This window comes from Myotis davidii, unplaced genomic scaffold, assembly GCF_000327345.1.
Source record: "Myotis davidii unplaced genomic scaffold, ASM32734v1 scaffold77, whole genome shotgun sequence".
NCBI classification, from domain to species: Eukaryota; Metazoa; Chordata; class Mammalia; order Chiroptera; family Vespertilionidae; genus Myotis; species Myotis davidii.
In genome coordinates, this window is record NW_006289713.1 from 6,081,537 (window position 1) to 6,100,663 (window position 19,127).

The 19,127-nt window shown below is 52.9% G+C and overlaps 1 protein-coding gene across 1 annotated transcript in view; it reads left to right on the plus strand.

Moving 5' to 3' along the window:
* Positions 1-2,899, plus strand: part of COTL1 (coactosin-like F-actin binding protein 1) — a 40,670-nt gene extending 37,771 nt beyond the window's left edge. The window contains exon 4 of the mRNA XM_006762237.2: positions 1,630-2,899. Within this exon, the coding sequence (XP_006762300.1) occupies positions 1,630-1,740 (111 nt within the window). The 3' untranslated portion in view covers positions 1,741-2,899. The remainder of the gene's footprint in view (positions 1-1,629) is intronic.
* The last annotated feature ends 16,228 nt before the right edge of the window (positions 2,900-19,127 follow it).

Here is a 19,127-nt window from a genome sequence, read left to right on the forward strand (position 1 = left end):
CTGGCTTCTTTCATTTAGCATATGGTTTTGCAGTTCACTTATGTTGCAGGATGGACCAGTACTTTGGTCCTTTCTTTGGCTGAATGATAAGATTCCATTGTGTGGATAGGTCATGTTTTGCTCATCCATTCATCTGTTGATGGACATTTGAATTGTTTCCACTTTCTGGCTGTTTTGAATAATGCTGCTGGGAATATTCATGTCTAAGTGTTTGTGCGGACACATGCTTTCATTTTTCTTGGGTAGAGCTCCAGGAGTGGAATTGTTGGGTCATATTAAAGGTTTTTAAGAATTAAGTTTGCCGCCCTAGCCGGGTTGGCTCAGTGGATAGAGCATCAGCCTGCAGACTGAAGGGTCCCAGGTTCGATTCCGGTCAAGGGCATGTGCCCTGGTTGTGGGCTCCATCCCCAGTAGGGGGCATGCAGGAGGCAGCTGATCAATGATTCTCTCTCATTGATGTTTCTATCTCTCTCTCTCCCTTCCTCTCTGAGATAAATACTAGTAAAATTATATATTTAAAATTTTTTTTAAAAAAGAATTAAGTTTGCCAATGTGTGGCAGCATCTGGTACACAAAGGTGCATAATAAATGGTGGTCATTGTTTACGTTATTTCCTTGTGGAATTTTTTTTTGTGGTTGACCTTTTGACCTTCAGACTTGTTATTTATATTTAGGTAAAATTTTCTGTCTGTCACCATCCTGAGATTGTTTTGTTTATTGAAGTCTTATAATGCACATAGTAAAATAACTACTGATTCCTCCTGGCTCAGAGTTATCTGATAAGCCAGGTCATCTGCTTCACTCATTCATGCCGCTAGTATTTACAGAGTACCTCATGTGTGCCAGGCCTGTGGGCTTTTGTGGTTGAAACTTGTGCACCCTAAGAGGGCACAGTGACCTGCATGTAGCTTATCACTATAGCCCATCACATGGCATGATGTTCATTAAATGAATGCAGGCAAGCCCCCTGCCCTCAAGTAACATACTTTGTGCGTTCAGTGCCTGGGCTGATCACTCAGACCTGGGACCAGACGCCCTGCACCGTTATGACCAGGGACGCCTGAAGCTAGCTTATACCAGCTCGTGAGAGCCAATCGTGTGTCTCCTCCCAGCTCCATGTACAGTGATGTCACGTTGGTAGCTTGAAATCAACCACCGTGGGAATATTTACACCATGGAAATGGGCAAAAGCTACAAATCAGCCCTTCCCTTCTCTCCTAGTATTAAACATTTACCAGCACAACAGCCTGCCTTTCCAGCCTCATCTCCTGTTATTCTCTTGGGCTGATCACTCAGCCAGGAGGTCTGAGCAGTGATTTTTCACAGATGAGGCAACTGAGGCACAGAGTGTTGAAGGAACTTGCCCAAGGTAAAGAGCCAGAAAATGACGGAGCCAGAATTCAAACCCACATCTGCCCTGGCCCACCTCCATGGTCTTGGGACTGCACAGTAACTTGACTTTACCCATTTTATCTCTAGTCATGTGTGTGGTTTATTTTCTGCCAAACCATTTATTTTTATCATTTCTTAGTATTTTAGGTGCCAAGACTTCCTGGTGTGTTGCCCGAGCAATGCTTAGTAGTAGATCTTGCCCCTTCTTAACCGGGAACTCTTATTTTGTTCTTGCAGAATTTCGCTAAAGAGTTTGTGATCAGTGATCGGAAGGAGCTGGAGGAAGATTTCATCAAGAGCGAGCTCAAGAAGGCCGGGGGAGCCAATTATGACGCCCAGACGGAGTAATCCAGCCCTCCCCCTGCCCCTTGCCAAAGTCATTTGCCTGCTCTCCAGGGGAGGGGACCGCGGCCTCTGCTACCAGCCCACCAGCCCACCAGGGAGAGGAGACGCAATGAGAGGCAACACCCGCCACCCTGTCTGCCACCCACTCCCCTTTCCTGCTTCCCTCATGAGTCCTGCTATGTCCTCTCTCGCAAAGCTCATGGAACATCTTTCTTTTCTTTTCTCTCATCCCTCTCTTTCTTGTTCTGAAGAAAATCATTGTGATGCCAAGATCATGCCCATCATCAGAGCTGAGGCACCTCCTGTGGTGACCCCTTTCTCTTAGCCTGCCTGGCCTCCTCCGCCACCATCTCATGTCGCTTCTGGGCCAGTGCTGCCACCCGTTTTTCCTTGGCTGGCCCGCCTGCTTCCCGCTGAGGAGGCAGCTGTGCCCCAGCCACATCATCCACGCGGCCTTCATCGGCACACGCACCCACCCACGTGTCAGGCTCAGACCTCAGTGTGCTCCCGGCCCTCCCCCACCTCACTCAGAGTTGCCTAAGCTACAGAGATGGGGCTCAGCGGTGCAAAGCCCAGGCCTGACTCAGACCGAAGGAGAAGGGAGGAGATTTGCCTTAAACGTTGCCTGGCATTAGCTTTGCCACAGGGTCTGCCCCCACCCCTTTGGCTGAAGTCTCGCAGTGGCAGGGAGTGGGGGCAGAGGTCTGAGCCCAGAGTAGACAGGAGTCTTTCAGGGTTAACTTCAGAGGCTCCCACAGCGACCAGGACGTAAGGGAGAGAGGCCGGGGTGCGGAACAGGAACTTCTGCAGAACTGGAACTGATTCTTCACTTTCGGGAAGGTCCTCTGCCAACAGCAGGGCCAGCGCGGGCCGGGCGGCCTCTGCCACCTCGGCTGTGTGCACAGCGGCCCGGCCCTGGGGGACCAGAGCACCTGTGGTTTTAATCCCAAGCCTGCACCACACGTTCGAAGGATGATGTTTTTGTGTTTTTTTCAGAGAAAGATGAGATTGGGTTGGTTCTTCATGAGCACATTTTATATTGTTCTTTTTCTTCTCTGCTCCTTTCATTTGGGGGGAGGAAGTCTGTGCTGTGTTAGGGTTGTGAAGAAAATCTGCACTCAAACAGTTTACAGAAATAAATGTTTTTTGTTTTTCAAAAAAACAAGTTTGTCCAATTTTCTTATAAAGTTTCTATCAAAGGAGGCCATTGTCATCTTCAGATTTAATAGGCATTTATGGAACTACTGAGGGCAAGACGCATTCATTGAAAATCTTATTTAATTTTTAACAAACAACTTAAGAGACTAAGTGACTCCCTGGAGGCCACCCAGCTAGAAAGAGGCAGAGCTGGGGTTTGAATCTAGGTCTCCTGGTGCCTGTGTGAAGCGTGTGAGGGCGTGGGGAGGCCCTGGGGTTGAGATGGTGGGACAGCGGGACGTGGGTATTTCCCAAGTGGCCAGGTGCCTCCCCTCTCTCTTCGGGGGAAGCGGAGAGACTACGCCCTCCTTAGCTCGGCTGTGACACCCTTTCTGAGGTTGTCCTAGAGCTTGAAACCTGGACTTCCAGCGCGTCAGACCTGGTGGGAGCTCAGGATCAGGCCGAGGCGTTTCAGACTCAGACAGCTGGGTTTGGAGGAGCTGAGTGTGGGGAGGGGAGGGTGCGGGGAAAGGGCAGAACCGAAGTCAGAGTGAGAAGGAACCTGCCAGGTGCTGGCGAGGCCATGACCAAGCTGCCCTAGAGCTGCGCGGAGCTGAAGGCCGACCCGTGGCCCCTGCTCCTAGGCCAGTGATGGCGAACCTTTTGAGCTCGGCGTGCCAGCATTTTGAAAAACCCTAACTTAACTCTGGTGCCGTGTCACATATAGAAATTTTTTGATCTTTGCAACTATAGTAAAACAAAGACTTATATTTTTGATATTTATTTTATATATTTAAATGCCATTTAACAAAGAAAAATCAACCAAAGAAATGAGTTTGCGTGTCACCTCTGACATGCGTGTCATAGGTTTGCCATCATTGTACTAGGGCCTGCTCCTCTGCTTACAGCTGTGTGGCTTTAGGAGGGTTAGCTAACCTCTCTGGGCCTCCGTTTCCTCACCTGCAAAATCAGCAACAATATTACCTACTGGGATAGGTGGGAAGGCTTCAGGAGCAGCATGATTCTGGGGGTGCCCGTGGGGGCTCAGTGTTACATCATGCCTGCCCTGGTTTTCTCTACACCCAGAACAGAGGGAGCCAAACTGGGTCTCTGGCTTCCTGGCCTATGGGCTTTTAGCTCCAGTCAGAGAACTTGGGGCAATTACAGATGAGGATGAGTCGTCCCGTTGCCCCCTTCCCCCCCCCCACCCCCGCCCCCGGACGAAAACTTAGGTTCTATGGGAGAACATTACAAAGGGACTAGGCCTGGTCTAAGGCATCCAAGAGGCTTCCCCAAGGAAGTGACACCTGAGGACTGAGGGTGGAGGGACGGGGCTACGGACACGGCTCCATGGGGATGTTTGCCGAGGGAAGAGCAGAGAGGGTGGAGCCGGGTTTGTGTGTCCAGGAGCTTGGTTTTAATGGAAGGTACAGCTCAGGGCTTCGATGGGATCATGAGGTCTTCAGGGCAGAGAGAGACCTTGCCTTTACCATCTTTCTCCCCAGCAACTAGCACCTGCTAGGCCAGGGGGTCTGGTGTTTTGTGGCCTCCACCTGCTCCTTACCTGCCCAGTCTGTCCTCCATCAGGGCCTGGTAGGGGTTAGGGACGGAGCTCTGGGTGCTCGGTCTCCTTGCTTAGATACACTCTGAGTTACTCGACTCATTGGTTATTCAATAGCTGTTCTAGATTGCCCAACGTTGAACAGTGTAAAACCACCACCATTCGCTTTTGCCCTTGATTTTCTGGGGGAGGAATTCAGGAAGCGCTCGGCGAGGTGGTTCTGCTAGCAGGGGCCTCATGTGGCTGTGTTCAGATGGACTGGCTGGGCGTGGCCAGCAGCTGATGTTCTGTCCTCCGGGAGGCCAGCTGGGCTGGGATGGGGGCACCCGGCACGGCCTCCTCTGCAGGACAGGTCGGGTGTGGACACGGCCTCCTCTGCAGGACAGGTCGGGTGTGGACTCCTGAACAGCTGCTGGCTTCCCACTGAGCGCGTGTCCCAGAGGATACGGAGAGGCCGACGGCCTTTTCTGACCAAGCCTCAGAGTCCCGGGGCACCATTTCTGCTGCACTCCACTGGGGAAGTGGCCGTGAGCTCCCAAGTTCCAGGGCAGGGACACTCACCCGACCTCTCAATGGGAGGAGTGTCAAGACCTGTGTGACCTTTTTCAAGCCCCCCTCACCGTGAGCAGGCACTGGGCTAGGCCTGCGGTGCCCTCATGCTCAGGGCAGAGGACATCCGCCGGGAAACAAGCCAGGATTGCAGGGTGCTCCCGCGTCCCCGGGGGTGGGAGGGGTGGCTGCTCCTGGCTGATGGATCCCAAGGGAGGCATCACTTTCTCAACTTTGCCGGCCTCCCTCCTGGGCCTTTACTCTCCAGGGGGCTCCCTGAGGCTGGAAAGGGGGGCCAGCCAATGGTGGGGGAAGGCCTCCTGCTGCCCCACCCCCAGGACAGGTTGTTCTCATGACAGTCTCCCAGCTGCTTCAGGGAGCCATGGAGAGAGGTAAAGACAAGAAGCGAAATGGTCATTGCAAGGAGATCACTTGTCGAGGGACGGGAGGCAGCTCAGTGTGTAGGGTGAGTCAGGTTTGAGGTGGCCAGCCAGGGGGTCAGCCTCAGTGTCCTCCTCTGAAATGGGCCGTATCCTAGATGTGGTGCTGCTATAGCAAAATACCATAGGCTAGGCCAGCGGTCGCCAACCGCTGGTCCATGGACACTGGTGGCCCGTGAGGACCGAAGGTTGGCGACAGCTGGACTAGGTGACTCACAAACAGCAGGAACTTACCTCTGATAGCCCTGGAGGCTGAAGCCTGAGATCGGGGTGTCACATGGTCAGGGGTGGGCCCTCCCTGGGCCACAGACTTCCTACAGTGTCCTCACCTGGAAGGAAGGGGTAAGGGAGCTCTGTGGGGTCTCTTTATGAGGGCACTGATCCCAGTCAGGAGGGCTCCACCCTCATGACCTGATCACCCCCACAAGCCCCACCTGATGCCGTCACATTGGGCATTAGGGTTCCAACCTGTGAATTTGGGTGCACACGCATGCAGACCACAGCCTTGCCCTCACGTATGCACATGAGGACTAAACGAGACCGAGCTGTGCAAACCACTTAGCACGATGTTATCGTGACAGTATGGTGGCTACTCTTTGTAGAGCCCTGGGAGCCCATCCTTGTTCTGGGACTGGGCTGGGCTGGGCTGGGCTGGGAGCACCTTCCAGCCTAACACCAAGGCAGTGACGGAGCAACTAGATCCTTCTCCCCCTGCTTGTCGGCACCACCACCCATGGGCCCACCATTACAGTTCTGGGTTCGGCAGGCATCACGTTGAGAACACAAATGCCTCAGGGATGTGTTTGCAGAGCAGGCTGACACCTGGGTGAGCCTTGGGAAGGGCTCTCAGACCCTTGGGTGGTGGGGAGGGGGCTGGTAATGGGTGCCAGCACGGGGTGCCGAGGAAGGGCTCAAACCCCAACTCTGCCGCTTACAGGCTGTGTGACCTCGGGAGGACACTCGGCCTCTCTGAGGTGTACCCAGGGTATGTCATGTGACCAGGCAGGGATCTATCACCAAGTACCTGTGAACAAAAATACCGTCCACCCCACACACACACCTAGTAAGCAGCGGAGCCAGGATTTGAACCCAGGCAGTCCCAGGTTCAAGCATTTCTTCATTAGCTCATGTTGTGAGTAGATATGGGTCATAATGCCTCAGACCCCTCCTTCCCCCCGCCAAAAACAAACAAACAAACAACACCTCAGGGGTAGTTCCAGCCTCAGGGGCAGAGTAAGAGACAAAACTGAGGCATGTGAACTACAAGACACCAGAATGAGTCGAGTAGAGGGACCCTGTCACAGGGTAATCAGTGCCCTGTAAACCTGACCATCACCCCCCCGCCACACACACACACACACACACACACACACACACACACACACTCACCCCAGGAGATTTTCACATCCCTGTGATCAAGTTTAAACTCCCCAGCAGGGGCCTGGGGCCCTGTATGTCTCTCTAGCCAGGAATGGGTCCGCTTCCCTCCTTGGACCCCTGGCCTGGCCGTCCTCACTCCCTTTCCTGAAGGCCCCTCTCTTCCCTCTAGGGAGAGGCTGGTCTCTGCCCTGACCTGCCTCTTCTAGAAGGTCCCCCAACACCCATTTAGTGGGCTGATGGGTGGTTTTCAAAAGATCTGCCCCGAACCTGTGCACGGGTCCTTATTTGGAAACAGGGCCTTGGCACACAGAGGGGGAGGCCAGTGAAGGTGGAGACGGAGCCTGGAGGGATGCGCCCACAGGCCAAGGAGCACCGAAACCACAGAAGCTGGAAGAGGCCGGTAGACACCCTCAGACCCACTAACTGCTGAAGGAAGCTCGCCCTGCCAACACTTTGATTTCAGACTTCCAGCCTCCAGAGCATGTTTGTTGATGTAAGAAATGTCCAAACCTGTAGATAATTTTTATAAGCGTTTATTTGAACCAAAACGGTGACATATGTTGAGGAGCAAGATCTCACATGCTCTGGAGAACAACAGTTTTGCAGCTTCTTTTGTGCATTTGAAGTGAAGGAGGGAACATCAGGAAGATGGGAGAAAACAGAGCAGAGATTGGGTCACAGCAGCAGTTTTCAAACGGTGTCCGGTGTCCGCAAGGATTTTTAAATCCTGCAGGACCTGACTATTTAGTCAGGGGCACTGACCTCCTCTTAACTCTTAGATTGTCAGATAAAAAAGTGACAACAGTCAACAAAAGAGCCATCTGGTGTGAATGAATAGAAATTATTCCTTTTTTTGGTCATATTGGCAAAAGAAAATATTCTTTTAGTGTGCTGCAGGATTTTAGTAATTAGTTTATTTGTGCCATGAGATGAAAAAGCAATATCCCTTCACAGGGTGTCACTTCTGGCATTTCAAAGGTGTGCTAACCTGGATGCTTAAGGACAATGGACAGGGCTGGCTTACAGCCTTTCACTGACAAAGTGAGAGGCCGGGGGCGTGACTCCCCACCAGGGCCTGTCCCGTAGGAACTTATGATCATCACCTGCGAGGTTACTTGCCAGAGAGCCCTATTTTCGTCCACAGGTTTCTGTTGTTGTCAGCCGCCTAGTTGGTGGTCATTTGTTACAGGTGTCCCGGGAACTCCCTCCCTCATTGGCTCCCCTCCCGGCTCACCGTGAACCTCTCCCCGGGGCAGGGACTGTCCCCTGTGCCTGGCATGTGGGTGCTCCGTAAACAATGGGACCCACAGCTCTCTCAGACCTGGATCAGGCCTGCTCAGTGCCGAGCGAGGCAAAGAGGCCAGGGGCCTCCCAGCGTCCTCCACTGGGAGCCGGCTCCCACCTCTGTCTCTGCTCCCGGTCTCGCTCCTGGAGGGTAAGTGTGTGTCTTGTGTGCCCGTCCACCTGCCTGGAGCCCCTGTGCAGCTCCCCCACCTTCAGGGGCTGAACTGATTACTTTCACCACGTCCGCCTTTTAACCGTCATGCGGGGCAGGCTGGAGCGCGCTGCAGGCTGGGGCAGGTGTGGGGCCTTGGCCAAGGGCGGCACAGGGAGTCGGGGCAGGGCCGCACAGAGAGTCGGGGCTCCGGAGGGCTTGGCTGCAGCGGGCTGCAGGTCTCCTCGGGAAGGGGACAGCTTCTGTGTGAGGCTGGGAGGAGGCTCAGTCTGCCTGTGCTGGTTTCGGGGAGCTGGCCTGCAGCTGGCGGGGGGTCGCGGGGGGCGGTAAGAGAGAAAAGAGGCCCCCGTGGATGGAGGGCTAACAGTCCGCCGCAGGTTAATCCGGTAAATCCAAGAGAACTCGCGCAGACTCGACATGGGTTGCCTCACCCCCCCGGCAGTTCCATGTCTCGTGTCCCTGCCGAGGACACGCAAAGCCGTGGATGGCGTGCACAGACAAGAGCCTGCGATTCTTCCGATAAAGCCCAGGGCGCAAAGGTGATGTCAAAGGCAATTTGCAAAACGATGATGATCACAGAATGACTGCAGCGAAGCTAATTCTTCAAAGTAATATGAGTATTTGCACTTGAGCAAAATGACACCAATGCCGTGAGAATGAGTGGGGAGCCCTGGGGAGGGGGGTGGTGAGTGTCAGCTGCGTCTGTCTGTTTCATTTGCTTTTAAAGGAGCTGAAGGAAATGCCGACAATGAGGTGTAATTATCTGTGTCATGGGCAGGTGGGGATTTGTTCGATTAGTTTCTGTTTTCCTGTTGGCTTAAAAGTTCAGAAATGGTTTTGAAACAGGCAGAGTGTTCCCGTAGTGCATCCAGCAGCCACAGGGAGGAGGGCAGCCTGCTCACCCGGGCTGATGACCTTGTTTGAGGTGGAACGGGTAGAAGAGGCAGGCGGGAGCTAAGGAAAAGCCACCGGTGCTTGTGGAGGGCCAACCAGATGGGAGCTTCTCAGTAGCCTGAGGTTTGAGTTTGAAGATTCAAATGCCAACGGGAATGAGGCTGGTGGCTGCAGAGAACCAAACAGCTGGTCTGAAAGATGAATATTCCCAGATACTCAGACCGCCCTCCTGCAGGGTGCCTCCCTCCACAACACCCTGGGGCACCCACTGCCCAGGCCCCCATCTCCTGTATCCCTGCACCCCATCTCAGCAGCCTCCTCAGAAGCTTGCCACCGGGGTGCTTGCTGCTCTGGCACCCGTCCAGCTCCTACAGCTCCTGGCACAGTGCCGGGCATAGTGTAGGAGTCCAGTGACTGCTCACTTAATAAATGGATGCCACCCAAATAAATGGGCTTGTGCCACACAGAAGTGCCCTGCTTCTCAAAGGGTGTCCCGAGATACCCACAGGAACACCACCTGGTATGTTTGCTAAAATGCATATTCCCGGGCCCTGCCCCAGACTTACTGAGTCATGCTCTTTGGGGATCATCCCAGAATCTGCATTTTTAGCAAGTTTGCCAAGCAGTTCTTAGACCCTCTAAGGAGAAGGTCTTTACAGAGGGTAGAGCCAGTGGTTCTCCATGTGTCTGGTCCGGGACTCATCTGGGAACTCAGTGAAGATGAAATCATAGGAGCCCGGCCCGGCCCAGCCCTTGGGTCAGAGCCCTGCAGGTGGGCTGAAGCCTGCGGGTAAGCACACCCTCGGGGCAAGGCTGCGTGTTGGAGCTGGAGCCACTCTCTCTTTGGCTGAAAAAGGAACATTGATTCCATTTTAGAAGAATGCTGGGAACGGACTTACATTTTTTTCATTTTATAAGTATTCCTTGACCTCAAAATATTTAGATAAAGATACAAATGGTCTGATAATCTACCTCCCAGAGGTAACTATTATCACATTTGGGGGTACAGCCTTCCAGGCTTGCTAATATAGCACACACAATTTCATTTTCAAAAACGGGGAGTATGCTGTGTTCATGTTATGGTAACCTACTCTTCCCACTCACCAGTATACGCTGAACACTGCTTCACAGTGAAGACTACCACAGCCAGCACTTCTGGGAGATGGATGCTGGACGGCTGCACAGTCATTAGTGTAGCCAACCTTCATTGGCAAGCGGGTGACTCCTAAGCCAGATTTGGCCCCCACCGTGATTGGACTGCACATGCAGAGCTGCATGATTTGCCAATGCACCATGGCAGGGGGCTCCGTCCACTTGACCTTATGTGAGACTGGTGCCCCCAGAGTGGTAGACTGCACGACCCACACAACAGCATGACCTACACATAGCATGACCTACACAATAGCACGACCTACACACAGCACGACCTACACTACAGCACGACCTACACAACAGCACGACCTACACAACAGCACGACCTACACAACAGCACGACCTACACTACAGCACGACCTTCACATAGCACGACCTACACAACAGCACGACCTACACTACAGCACGACCTACACAACAGCACGACCTACACTACAGCAGGACCTACACACAGCATGACCTACACAACAGCATGACCTACACTACAGCAGGACCTACACACAGCATGACCTACACACAGCACGACCTACACAACAGCACAACATACACAACAGCATGACCTACACTACAGCAGGACCTACACAACAGCACTCAGAGCCCCACCCCCAAATTTTGAATTGGTTGCTAATGTGTAAAAATGAAAAGATTTCACATAAAATCCCAGCTCTCACAATTTTTTTGACAAATCCGACAACCCAATAACATGTGGATTACATTCCTGCAGAGCGAGGAGGGGCTGAGACTGAGTTATGACGGCCCATGCAGATTGAGGGGGGAGGGTGCAGTCGGGCCCTAGAGCCCCAACTCCCGGGTTAATTCCCCTACCATCCTTTTACGTGACCCCCCCTTTATGTTAACGGTCTGATTTCTATAAGCATTTGTTTGCCGCCCTGGATGACACTTTTAAATATTTGTCGGATGAAGGAAGGAATTCCTCTTCAAAGCTCCAACTGCCTGGAGACAGAGGATGATGCTTCCTCGATTTTATTTAAACAGCCCAGATGGGGAGTTGCTATGGCAACTGTGGGACCATATAGTAGGTTGCTTCTGGGATGATCAGAATATCTGCCAGGAAACAGCACCCCTGCCCCCACTCCCTGCCCCACGGTAGTCACTTCCTGAGTGGATATAGTGACAGCTTTTTAGCAGGTAGGCTTGCTTTTAGAATAGAATGCTGGCTCTGAATGGAGCACAGGGGCTACTTAACACTGTAGAGTCTGGTTTCTCCCCCACTGAAGGTTCCTTTTATTATTTTCCTCCCCATGCATTCCCTATTTGGGAACAAACTACATTTAGGGAAGCACAGATTTGTCTTCTCATATAAAAAGAAAGTCAAAGACATTAAGTAAATGGGTTCTAATCGGGCCCTGCTGTGTGACTTGGGCAAGTTACAAACATCTTTGAACTTCAGTCTCATCCCCTTATAAACAATAACAACAGTTTCCATCTTATAATGTTGCTGCAAAATATCTGAAACATGGTCATGGATGAGGCATCAGCACAGTGCTTGGCTAAGAAAGGCTGCCACTCTATTCAGAATGGTTATCATCACCCAATTCAGAATGGTTATCACCCAATTCAGAATGGTTATCACACAATTCAGAATGGCCATAAACCGCCATTACTGTGAAGGACCCTGGGGTTACCCAAGAAAGCTAGATGGGGGGCACGTCATGGCTCCCCTTGCTGCTGGGACTGTGAATGTGTTGTTGGGCCTTGGGGCCAGATTCTGCCCTGTCTCCCAGGCCCCCATCTAGGTCCTTGACCTCCTGCATCATATAGTCCCTGCCTGGGTAATACTTGCTACTCAGCATTCACTCTCACCTCCTTCTAGTGCTGCCAATGCTGAAAAGTTAAAAATAAATCCTCTAGCTTGGCCAGTGTGGTTCATGCATCGGTGCATCGGCCTCTGAACCAGGAGGTCATGGTTTTGATTCCTGGTCAGGCATATGCCTGGGTTTCAGGCTTGATCACCAGTAGCGGGGATGCAGAAGGCAGCTGGTCAATGATTCTCATCACTGATGTTTCTATCTCTCTCTCCCTCTCCTTTTCTCTCTGAGATAAATAAAAAAATATTTTTTAAAAAGTGCCCCAAACTCTCTTAGAGCTAGGATCTGGGTGTAAATGTGGTTGTGCCAATTAGAGGCATTTACGTGAGATTTGGAAGGCAGGAGAGAGGGGGAACCATCTCTCTCTGTGTGTCTGTTTTCTCTTGACAAGCAAGCTCGCCGGGATGCTGGCGTCTGTGTCCAGCTTTGTGGGTGTCCAGAGCACGTGCAGGGCAGCCGTGGGGCTCTGACCCCTGGGTTGCAGCTCTGGGGGTGTGTTCCCTCAGTAACCCTCCCGACCATGGCAGCTCCCGGTGGGTCAGTCCTGTGGTGTCTGGGCTGATTCCTGCAGGGGAACTTGGGGCTGCACCTGCTCCAGCCATCAGTATTGTAAGCACCGAATCTTGTACCAAATTGCTTTCTGCTGGAAATACTTGGATCATTTCTGCATTGAGCCTGACCCATGCCACCTCCCTGGGCACCCATCCCTCTAGCTGCCTGCTGTGTGCGCTGCCCGGACCTCCCAGCACCAGCTGGGCTTGACTCTGATCTCAGGGGCTCTGCTCACGTCCAGTGTAGACAACTCGCTTCAGGCTGGAGCCCGCTGCAGAGGCACTTGCCCGGCCATGAGAACAGCCTGCAGGGTGCAGTTCCAGGTTCTCCCTCCTCTCGGCCTCCGGGACCTCTCACTTAGCACCGAGTGAGCTCAAGAGTCATTAAGGGATATTTCCAAACAGCAAAAAAGGAGTCTGTCTTGAAAATGACTCCCAGGGTCATTACATCAAACAGCCTGTGAGGGCGGACCAGTTTTCCTTTAGGTGCCTTAAAAATGTTGTCATTAGCCCTTACTGGTTTGGCTCAGTGCATAGAGCGTCAACCTGACCTGCAAACTGAAGGGTCCCAGGTTCGATTCTGATCAAGGGCATGTACCTTGGTTGCAGGCGCATCCCCAGTGGGGAGTGTGCAGGAGGCAGCCAATCCATGTTTCTCGCTCATCGATGTTTCTAGCTCTCTATCCCTCTCTCTTCCTCTCTGTAAAAAAATCAATAAAATATATATTTAAAAAAAATGTTGTCGTTAAACTAGTGGTTAAATTGTGAGGTTTTTCTTACTAACGTAATCTTTTCTAATGACGAAAGTGGTGGATATTCAATGTGGGCCGAGCACTCCCGCCGTGTGACAGGGAGATGTCCCGGCGGGGATTGTTCTGGTGGATTTATGAGCGGCCCACGCAGATGCTGGGGGAGGGCTCTGACCTCCGCGGCCTGGTGACTGTGCTGAGATGGCATTGGGGGCTGGGCGGTTACTGGACTGAGAGAAAGAGGAAGGAGAAACCCTGACCGCAAGGCTCAGCCAGTGGTTCTCAACCTTCCTAATGCCGCGACCCTTTAATACGGTTCCTCATGTTGTGGTGACCCCCAACCATAAAATTATTTTCGTTGCTACTTCATAACTGTAATTTTGCTACTGTTATGAATCGTATTGTAAATATCTGATATGCAGGATGTATTTTCAGGGGTCGCGACCCACAGGTTGAGAACCGCTAGGGGGAGGCGAGGTAGGGAGGGGGGGGGTGGGACACACCAGCTGTCAGGGCGGGGACTGCGGGAGAGTTCTAGGGGGTGAAGGCAGCCCCCCCTCCCCAAGGCTCTAACAAGCCTTCCGGGATCTTAAAAGCTGGCTCCTGCTTAGAATTTTTTCTAAAAGGCTCTTGACAGTAGACAGGAAGCCTCAAGGGCTGCAGGCACAATTTAGGGTCTCAGGTTTCATCTGTGCAAGAAGGGTCAGGTCTGGGCCTGCCCTAGAGCCCACAGCCCTACAGCCTCTGCGCCAAGGTGAGAGATTGGTTGGTAGTTTGGGGAGGGGGAGCAAGAACCCTTTCCTTACAGGAGGAGCTTCCGTTTTCATTGAGGGCCTACTATGTGTCATGCATATATCACTTTTCTGCACAGGGATATGATACTGAACTCTTACAGAAGAGGGAGTTGAGGCTCAGAGAAGTGGAGCTACCTGCCTAAGATCACAAGCTAGGAGGTGGCACAACTAGGATTTAAGTCTGTTGGCTCCTGTCTATGCTTAAGTCTATGCTTCTGTCTTTTTTCCCCTTTCTCCTCCCTTCTTCCCTTCCTCCCATCAATTCTCTCCTTCCTCCTCCTCCTCCTCTGCCTTCTCTCCCCCCCCACCCCCTCTTCTCTCTCCCTGTCCCTCTCTCTCCCTTTCTTTTTTCTATCCTCTTCCTTTCTTCCCTCCCTCTTTATGGAGGAGTTATAGGGGCGGAAATAGAATGTTGGGGAACCAGCTAGAATTGTAAGAAATAGGAATCATGCTCTGTTACCTGTAATTGTTTTATTCTGATTAAAGAAGGCACATTCTAAGCTGGCTGGCAGCTACTCACTCAGGACCTGGGAGCTCACCTGGAGATGCAGCCTTTCCTCCCCACTTGGAGCTGCCTATTATCATGGAAAGATTAACAACTTTGCTGCAGAACCAGCATAGCCAGCCCTTGGAAGACCCCCAGCCTTTTGCACACCTGCAGGCCTTGGCAGACCTCCAGCCTGCTTACCTATTAACTGCCCATCTGGCATACCCTTTGGCTACTTCCCCATGTAATCGTTTGTCCTTCTACCCAATACAAGCAGCCGACTTCTGGGGGTGCAGAGCAGTGTTTTGTGGATGACCTGCTGCTCTCCCAGAGTGCCGGCAGTATTGGAATTAACGCTCATCTATGTCAACCCTGTCGCTGCTTAATTGGCCCAAGTAGTGACAGGCAGCTGGTCCCAATGCTTGTCTGGTTGCAGGGGCCATGGGCAGCCCCAAGGCTCTGGCCTCCAGGCCTCTCTGCCCCTCAGACAACTTTCTTTTCTTCAGAGTCCTGCCCCCTTCCTTTCTCTCTTCCTAGCACATAGGAGGGCACCTGGGCCTAATGGGCGTTCAGTAAATGGGGCCACTGTCTTTGTCCTAAAATATTGGCAGTGTGACAGGGCCTGGGAGGGTGTGTGGGAAATTTCCCACAACTTGTGTTGATTAGGCTTCGTGAGATGGGCTGTGTAGATTTCTCCAAAGGCCAAACTGGCGACTTCAGTAGTTATTTGTACTGAAGTAAAAAGAATCTTTAATAAACCTGGGAAGAGGGGGTGGGGGTGGGTAAGGGCACCAGGTGGGGAGGAAGATGCTGCAGATAATAAATTTCCCCCTTGGGGCAGTGACAACCACTCTTGGGGACCCCTGTAGTGATGACTGACTCTTGGGGGCTCCTGGCAGTGACAACCACATCAGCACCACCACCCCCCAAATGCTCTGGAAATCCATCACAAGAACAGGACACAACACCTCCTTCATTATTCATGATTTGCACTTTATTTCAGTTAAAAAAAAAAAAAAGCTAATGCCAGAGGCCATTTTCATGGTCCCTCCTGCTCCAATCCTGAAACCCTGCCCTGGGCTCCGGTTTCAGAGTTTCCGATTTCAACCCTGGGGTGACCTGATGGCCACTTCGCCTTCGGGTGCCAAGTGTCGGCGCGGGGGAGGCGTCCCCAATGGCCAGCCCACCGGGCAGAGGTCACCGGCCAGAATGGTACCACTGGCCTGTGGCCCCAGACCTGAGCTTTTGCACATGCAATCATGGGGCCTTCACCCAGGCGGCTTTTGAGAATCAACAAACCCCACCAACTAAGGGAAGTCAAATGCCAAAGGCAATCACTGGAGACACGGTCCCGCAGAGAACAGGGTGTGTGGGGACCCGGCTCTCGTGCTGGTTCTGCCTCAGACAAGCTGTGGGCCCTGGGGGGACACTGCTTCTGTGGCTCTCAGCGTCCCCTGGGGTGACGTCCATCTTCCCAAAAGGTGACGGCTGTGAGACTGGCGATGTCCGCTGTGATGCCAGGACACGCAGCGGAACAGTCATGGTGTTCGTTGCTATGTATTTAGTGGAATGTATTAAAGTACACAGCAACAGAAGCTGGCCCTTCCAGCAGCATTTCTGTAGAAATGCACCCTGGGTAGTGCCCTAGGCAGGGCCCAGCCCTAGGGGCAGCCATAACGCCTTGGATGAAGAGGTCTGCGGAAGGCCATGTGCTTCAGGCTCTGCTAGTTTGCAAGGACCCAGCGGTGGGTTTCCCAGGGGGAACGTCAAGGCAGGACCAGAGCCAGGGTTGATTATATGCCTGGGAGGTGCTGGGCGTAGTGTGGGCGTTAACTGCATCCGTACATTATATGGACTGTCTGCTGACGGAGGCTCCGGGAAGCTAGAAAGAGAGAAATCAGAGAAATTCCAGAAGTCAAACTCAGGACTCTCTGACCTCAAATTCCTGTGGATGACGAAGTTTAGGCTGCCATCTGAAGGCTGAGGAGGTGTCCATACAAGATGTGGGGCATTTGGGGGAGATCTGTGGTAGGTTGAATAAGGCCTCCTCAATGTCCAGGTCCTAATCGTGGGGACCTGTGACTGTGACTTTCTACAGCCAAAGTGACTTGTGAGTGTGATTAAGCTGAGATTCTTGACCTGGGGAGTGGGGGTGTGTGCCCTGGGTGACCCAGGTGGCCCTATGTAATCACACGTGTCCTTGTAAGGGAGGCAGAGGGAGATCTGGCTACAGAAGTAGATGCGGATGGTGGGAGGGGAGGGAGGACACAGGAAGCAAGGCTTCCTGGTGGCCACAAGCCAGAGGCTCAACACTCATGGTTCATCATCTAATCACCCACCTCCTCATTCACCCCCCGCTTCACCGCCTTTATCAGCCATTGACTCATTTCATTCATGTATCCTCCTGAGCCCACACGCAGCGACAGGCACTGGTGGTGAGAAAGCACTGCTCCTGCCCTCAAAGAACCAACTCATTCTTTTTTGGTGCCAAGAGACCACTGGGGTATGAGGATGTATGAAGGGAACAGAGGTACAGGAGCCCAGGGGAGGCAGCAATCAGAGAGGAGATGCCATCTGAGCCAGCCTTCAAAGGTTTGTTCGTTCATTCATTCATTCATTCATTCAGTGTCAGCCAAATACTGAGTGTCAGGGTGTGCAGGCATTGCTTTAGCTGCTGGGGAGACATTGGGGAGATACCCAGGTTCCCACACTCTTGGGGCTTCTAGGCTAGGGGACTGAATTGACTAAGTAGAGATGGGGGTGTAGCCAGCAGACAGTGTCTGGGCCAACAATGTGCAGCTGGTGAGACTGTCAGCGGGAGCCACCAGGCAGGGGCCAGTCCTAGGGGCAGCCATAACCCCTCCTCCCTCTGGCATTTATTGAGCTCCTCCTCCTCCTCCTCCTCCTCAAGAGATTAAACAAAGATCTTCTTCTTCTTCTTCTTCTTCTTCTTCTTCCTCCTCCTCCTCCTCCTCCACCTCTGGAACCTTCTTCTTGCAGGCACCATGCTCAAGCTTTCCCTGCCTTTCTCATCCTGGCTTCACAACAGTCCTCCTCAGTGGCCACTCCTATTAGCCTCTCTTTGCAGTTAAGGAAACGGAGGCTTAGTGAGTTAGCCTCTTTTGACACTTCTTTCCATCTGTGTGATTTGCTGCCTCTCCTGTGTGTGTGCCCAGGACATGTGTCCATCACTCCATTACAGTCCTTCATCCCTCCAGTGCCCTCTCTGGAGGGCAAGGACCTCGCGGAGCACAGCAAGTGCTCAGGAGCTGTGTGTGGCGGGACTAGTGTCTTCCCTGGGGCCCCTTCTCCAGTCCTCCCTCGCCCCCCTTCTCCAGTCCTCCCTCGCCCCCAGGTCTCAGGATCTGGCCTCCACCTCAGAGCACTGGCTCCCAGTTCCTTCCTCCACTGAGGTGCCAGGGACTGATAGTAGCGAAGCAGTGCCCTTCCAGGGAAGAGCAGTGATAAGGGAGGCAAGCTTCCGTGGTGGAATTTCAGGCACCAGGGAGGGGAGACTATTCGCCGCTCCCACTGTCTTTGCTGAAGGCAGTCACCCCCAGAGAACTGGCTGCAACGACAGGATAGGTCACGGAAGGGGCCGAACCCGAGACTTTCCGTCTCCCTGTCGCTGTGATGCCCAGGGGACCAGCCTGCAGTAGTGCCCACAGGTCTCCCAGACCTTGGGGAGCTCACCCAATGCGCCTGCTCTCGGCAAAGTCACCCGTCAGCTTAGGCCTCGCCAGGGGGTCAGTACCCCTTTCTCAATGGGTCCCAGCTACTTTCAACATGAGAGAAAACTTGAGAGCAACAGGGCTGGAACCCAGCTCCCTCCCAGGAGTCAAGGGATTTAGAATCCAGAGGGGAAGGACCTGTGCCTCCATTCTCCGCAGTCGTAACGAGGCACCAGCTTCACCCTGAGCGTGCCCTTTCCTCCTTCCAGCCCAGACGAAGTCAGCGGACCTGCTGGGGTGGCCTGAGGGCCTGGGAACAGAAGTTCCCGCCACCACTCTGCCGCCCACACTGGTGTGTGGCCCCTGTGAGCCACTTCCTCTCTCTGGGTCACAGCTTCCTCGCCCAGACGTGAGGGCGGCAGATGGGGAGGTTGTGCCCGGGCCCAGCCAGCCCAGGGACCGGCACCGGCCTTCCCGGACCACGAGGGCTTACGTTTCTGGAGCTTCGGAGTTTTTAAGAGAAAACAGAACTTCTGGATTTTCTTTTTTAAATGTGAAGAGTTTATCATACTGACTTTTGTCATTTTAATAAAATGTCACTTTATGAATGTGTGACATGCATACCTGAAAAAGATGTTCACTTTGAAAGTGTACAGCTGGGTGGATTGTTGAAAACTGAGCACACAGGTCAGCGGCCAGATCATGAATCAGAGCATGCCTGCTCCCCCACAGCCCCGCCC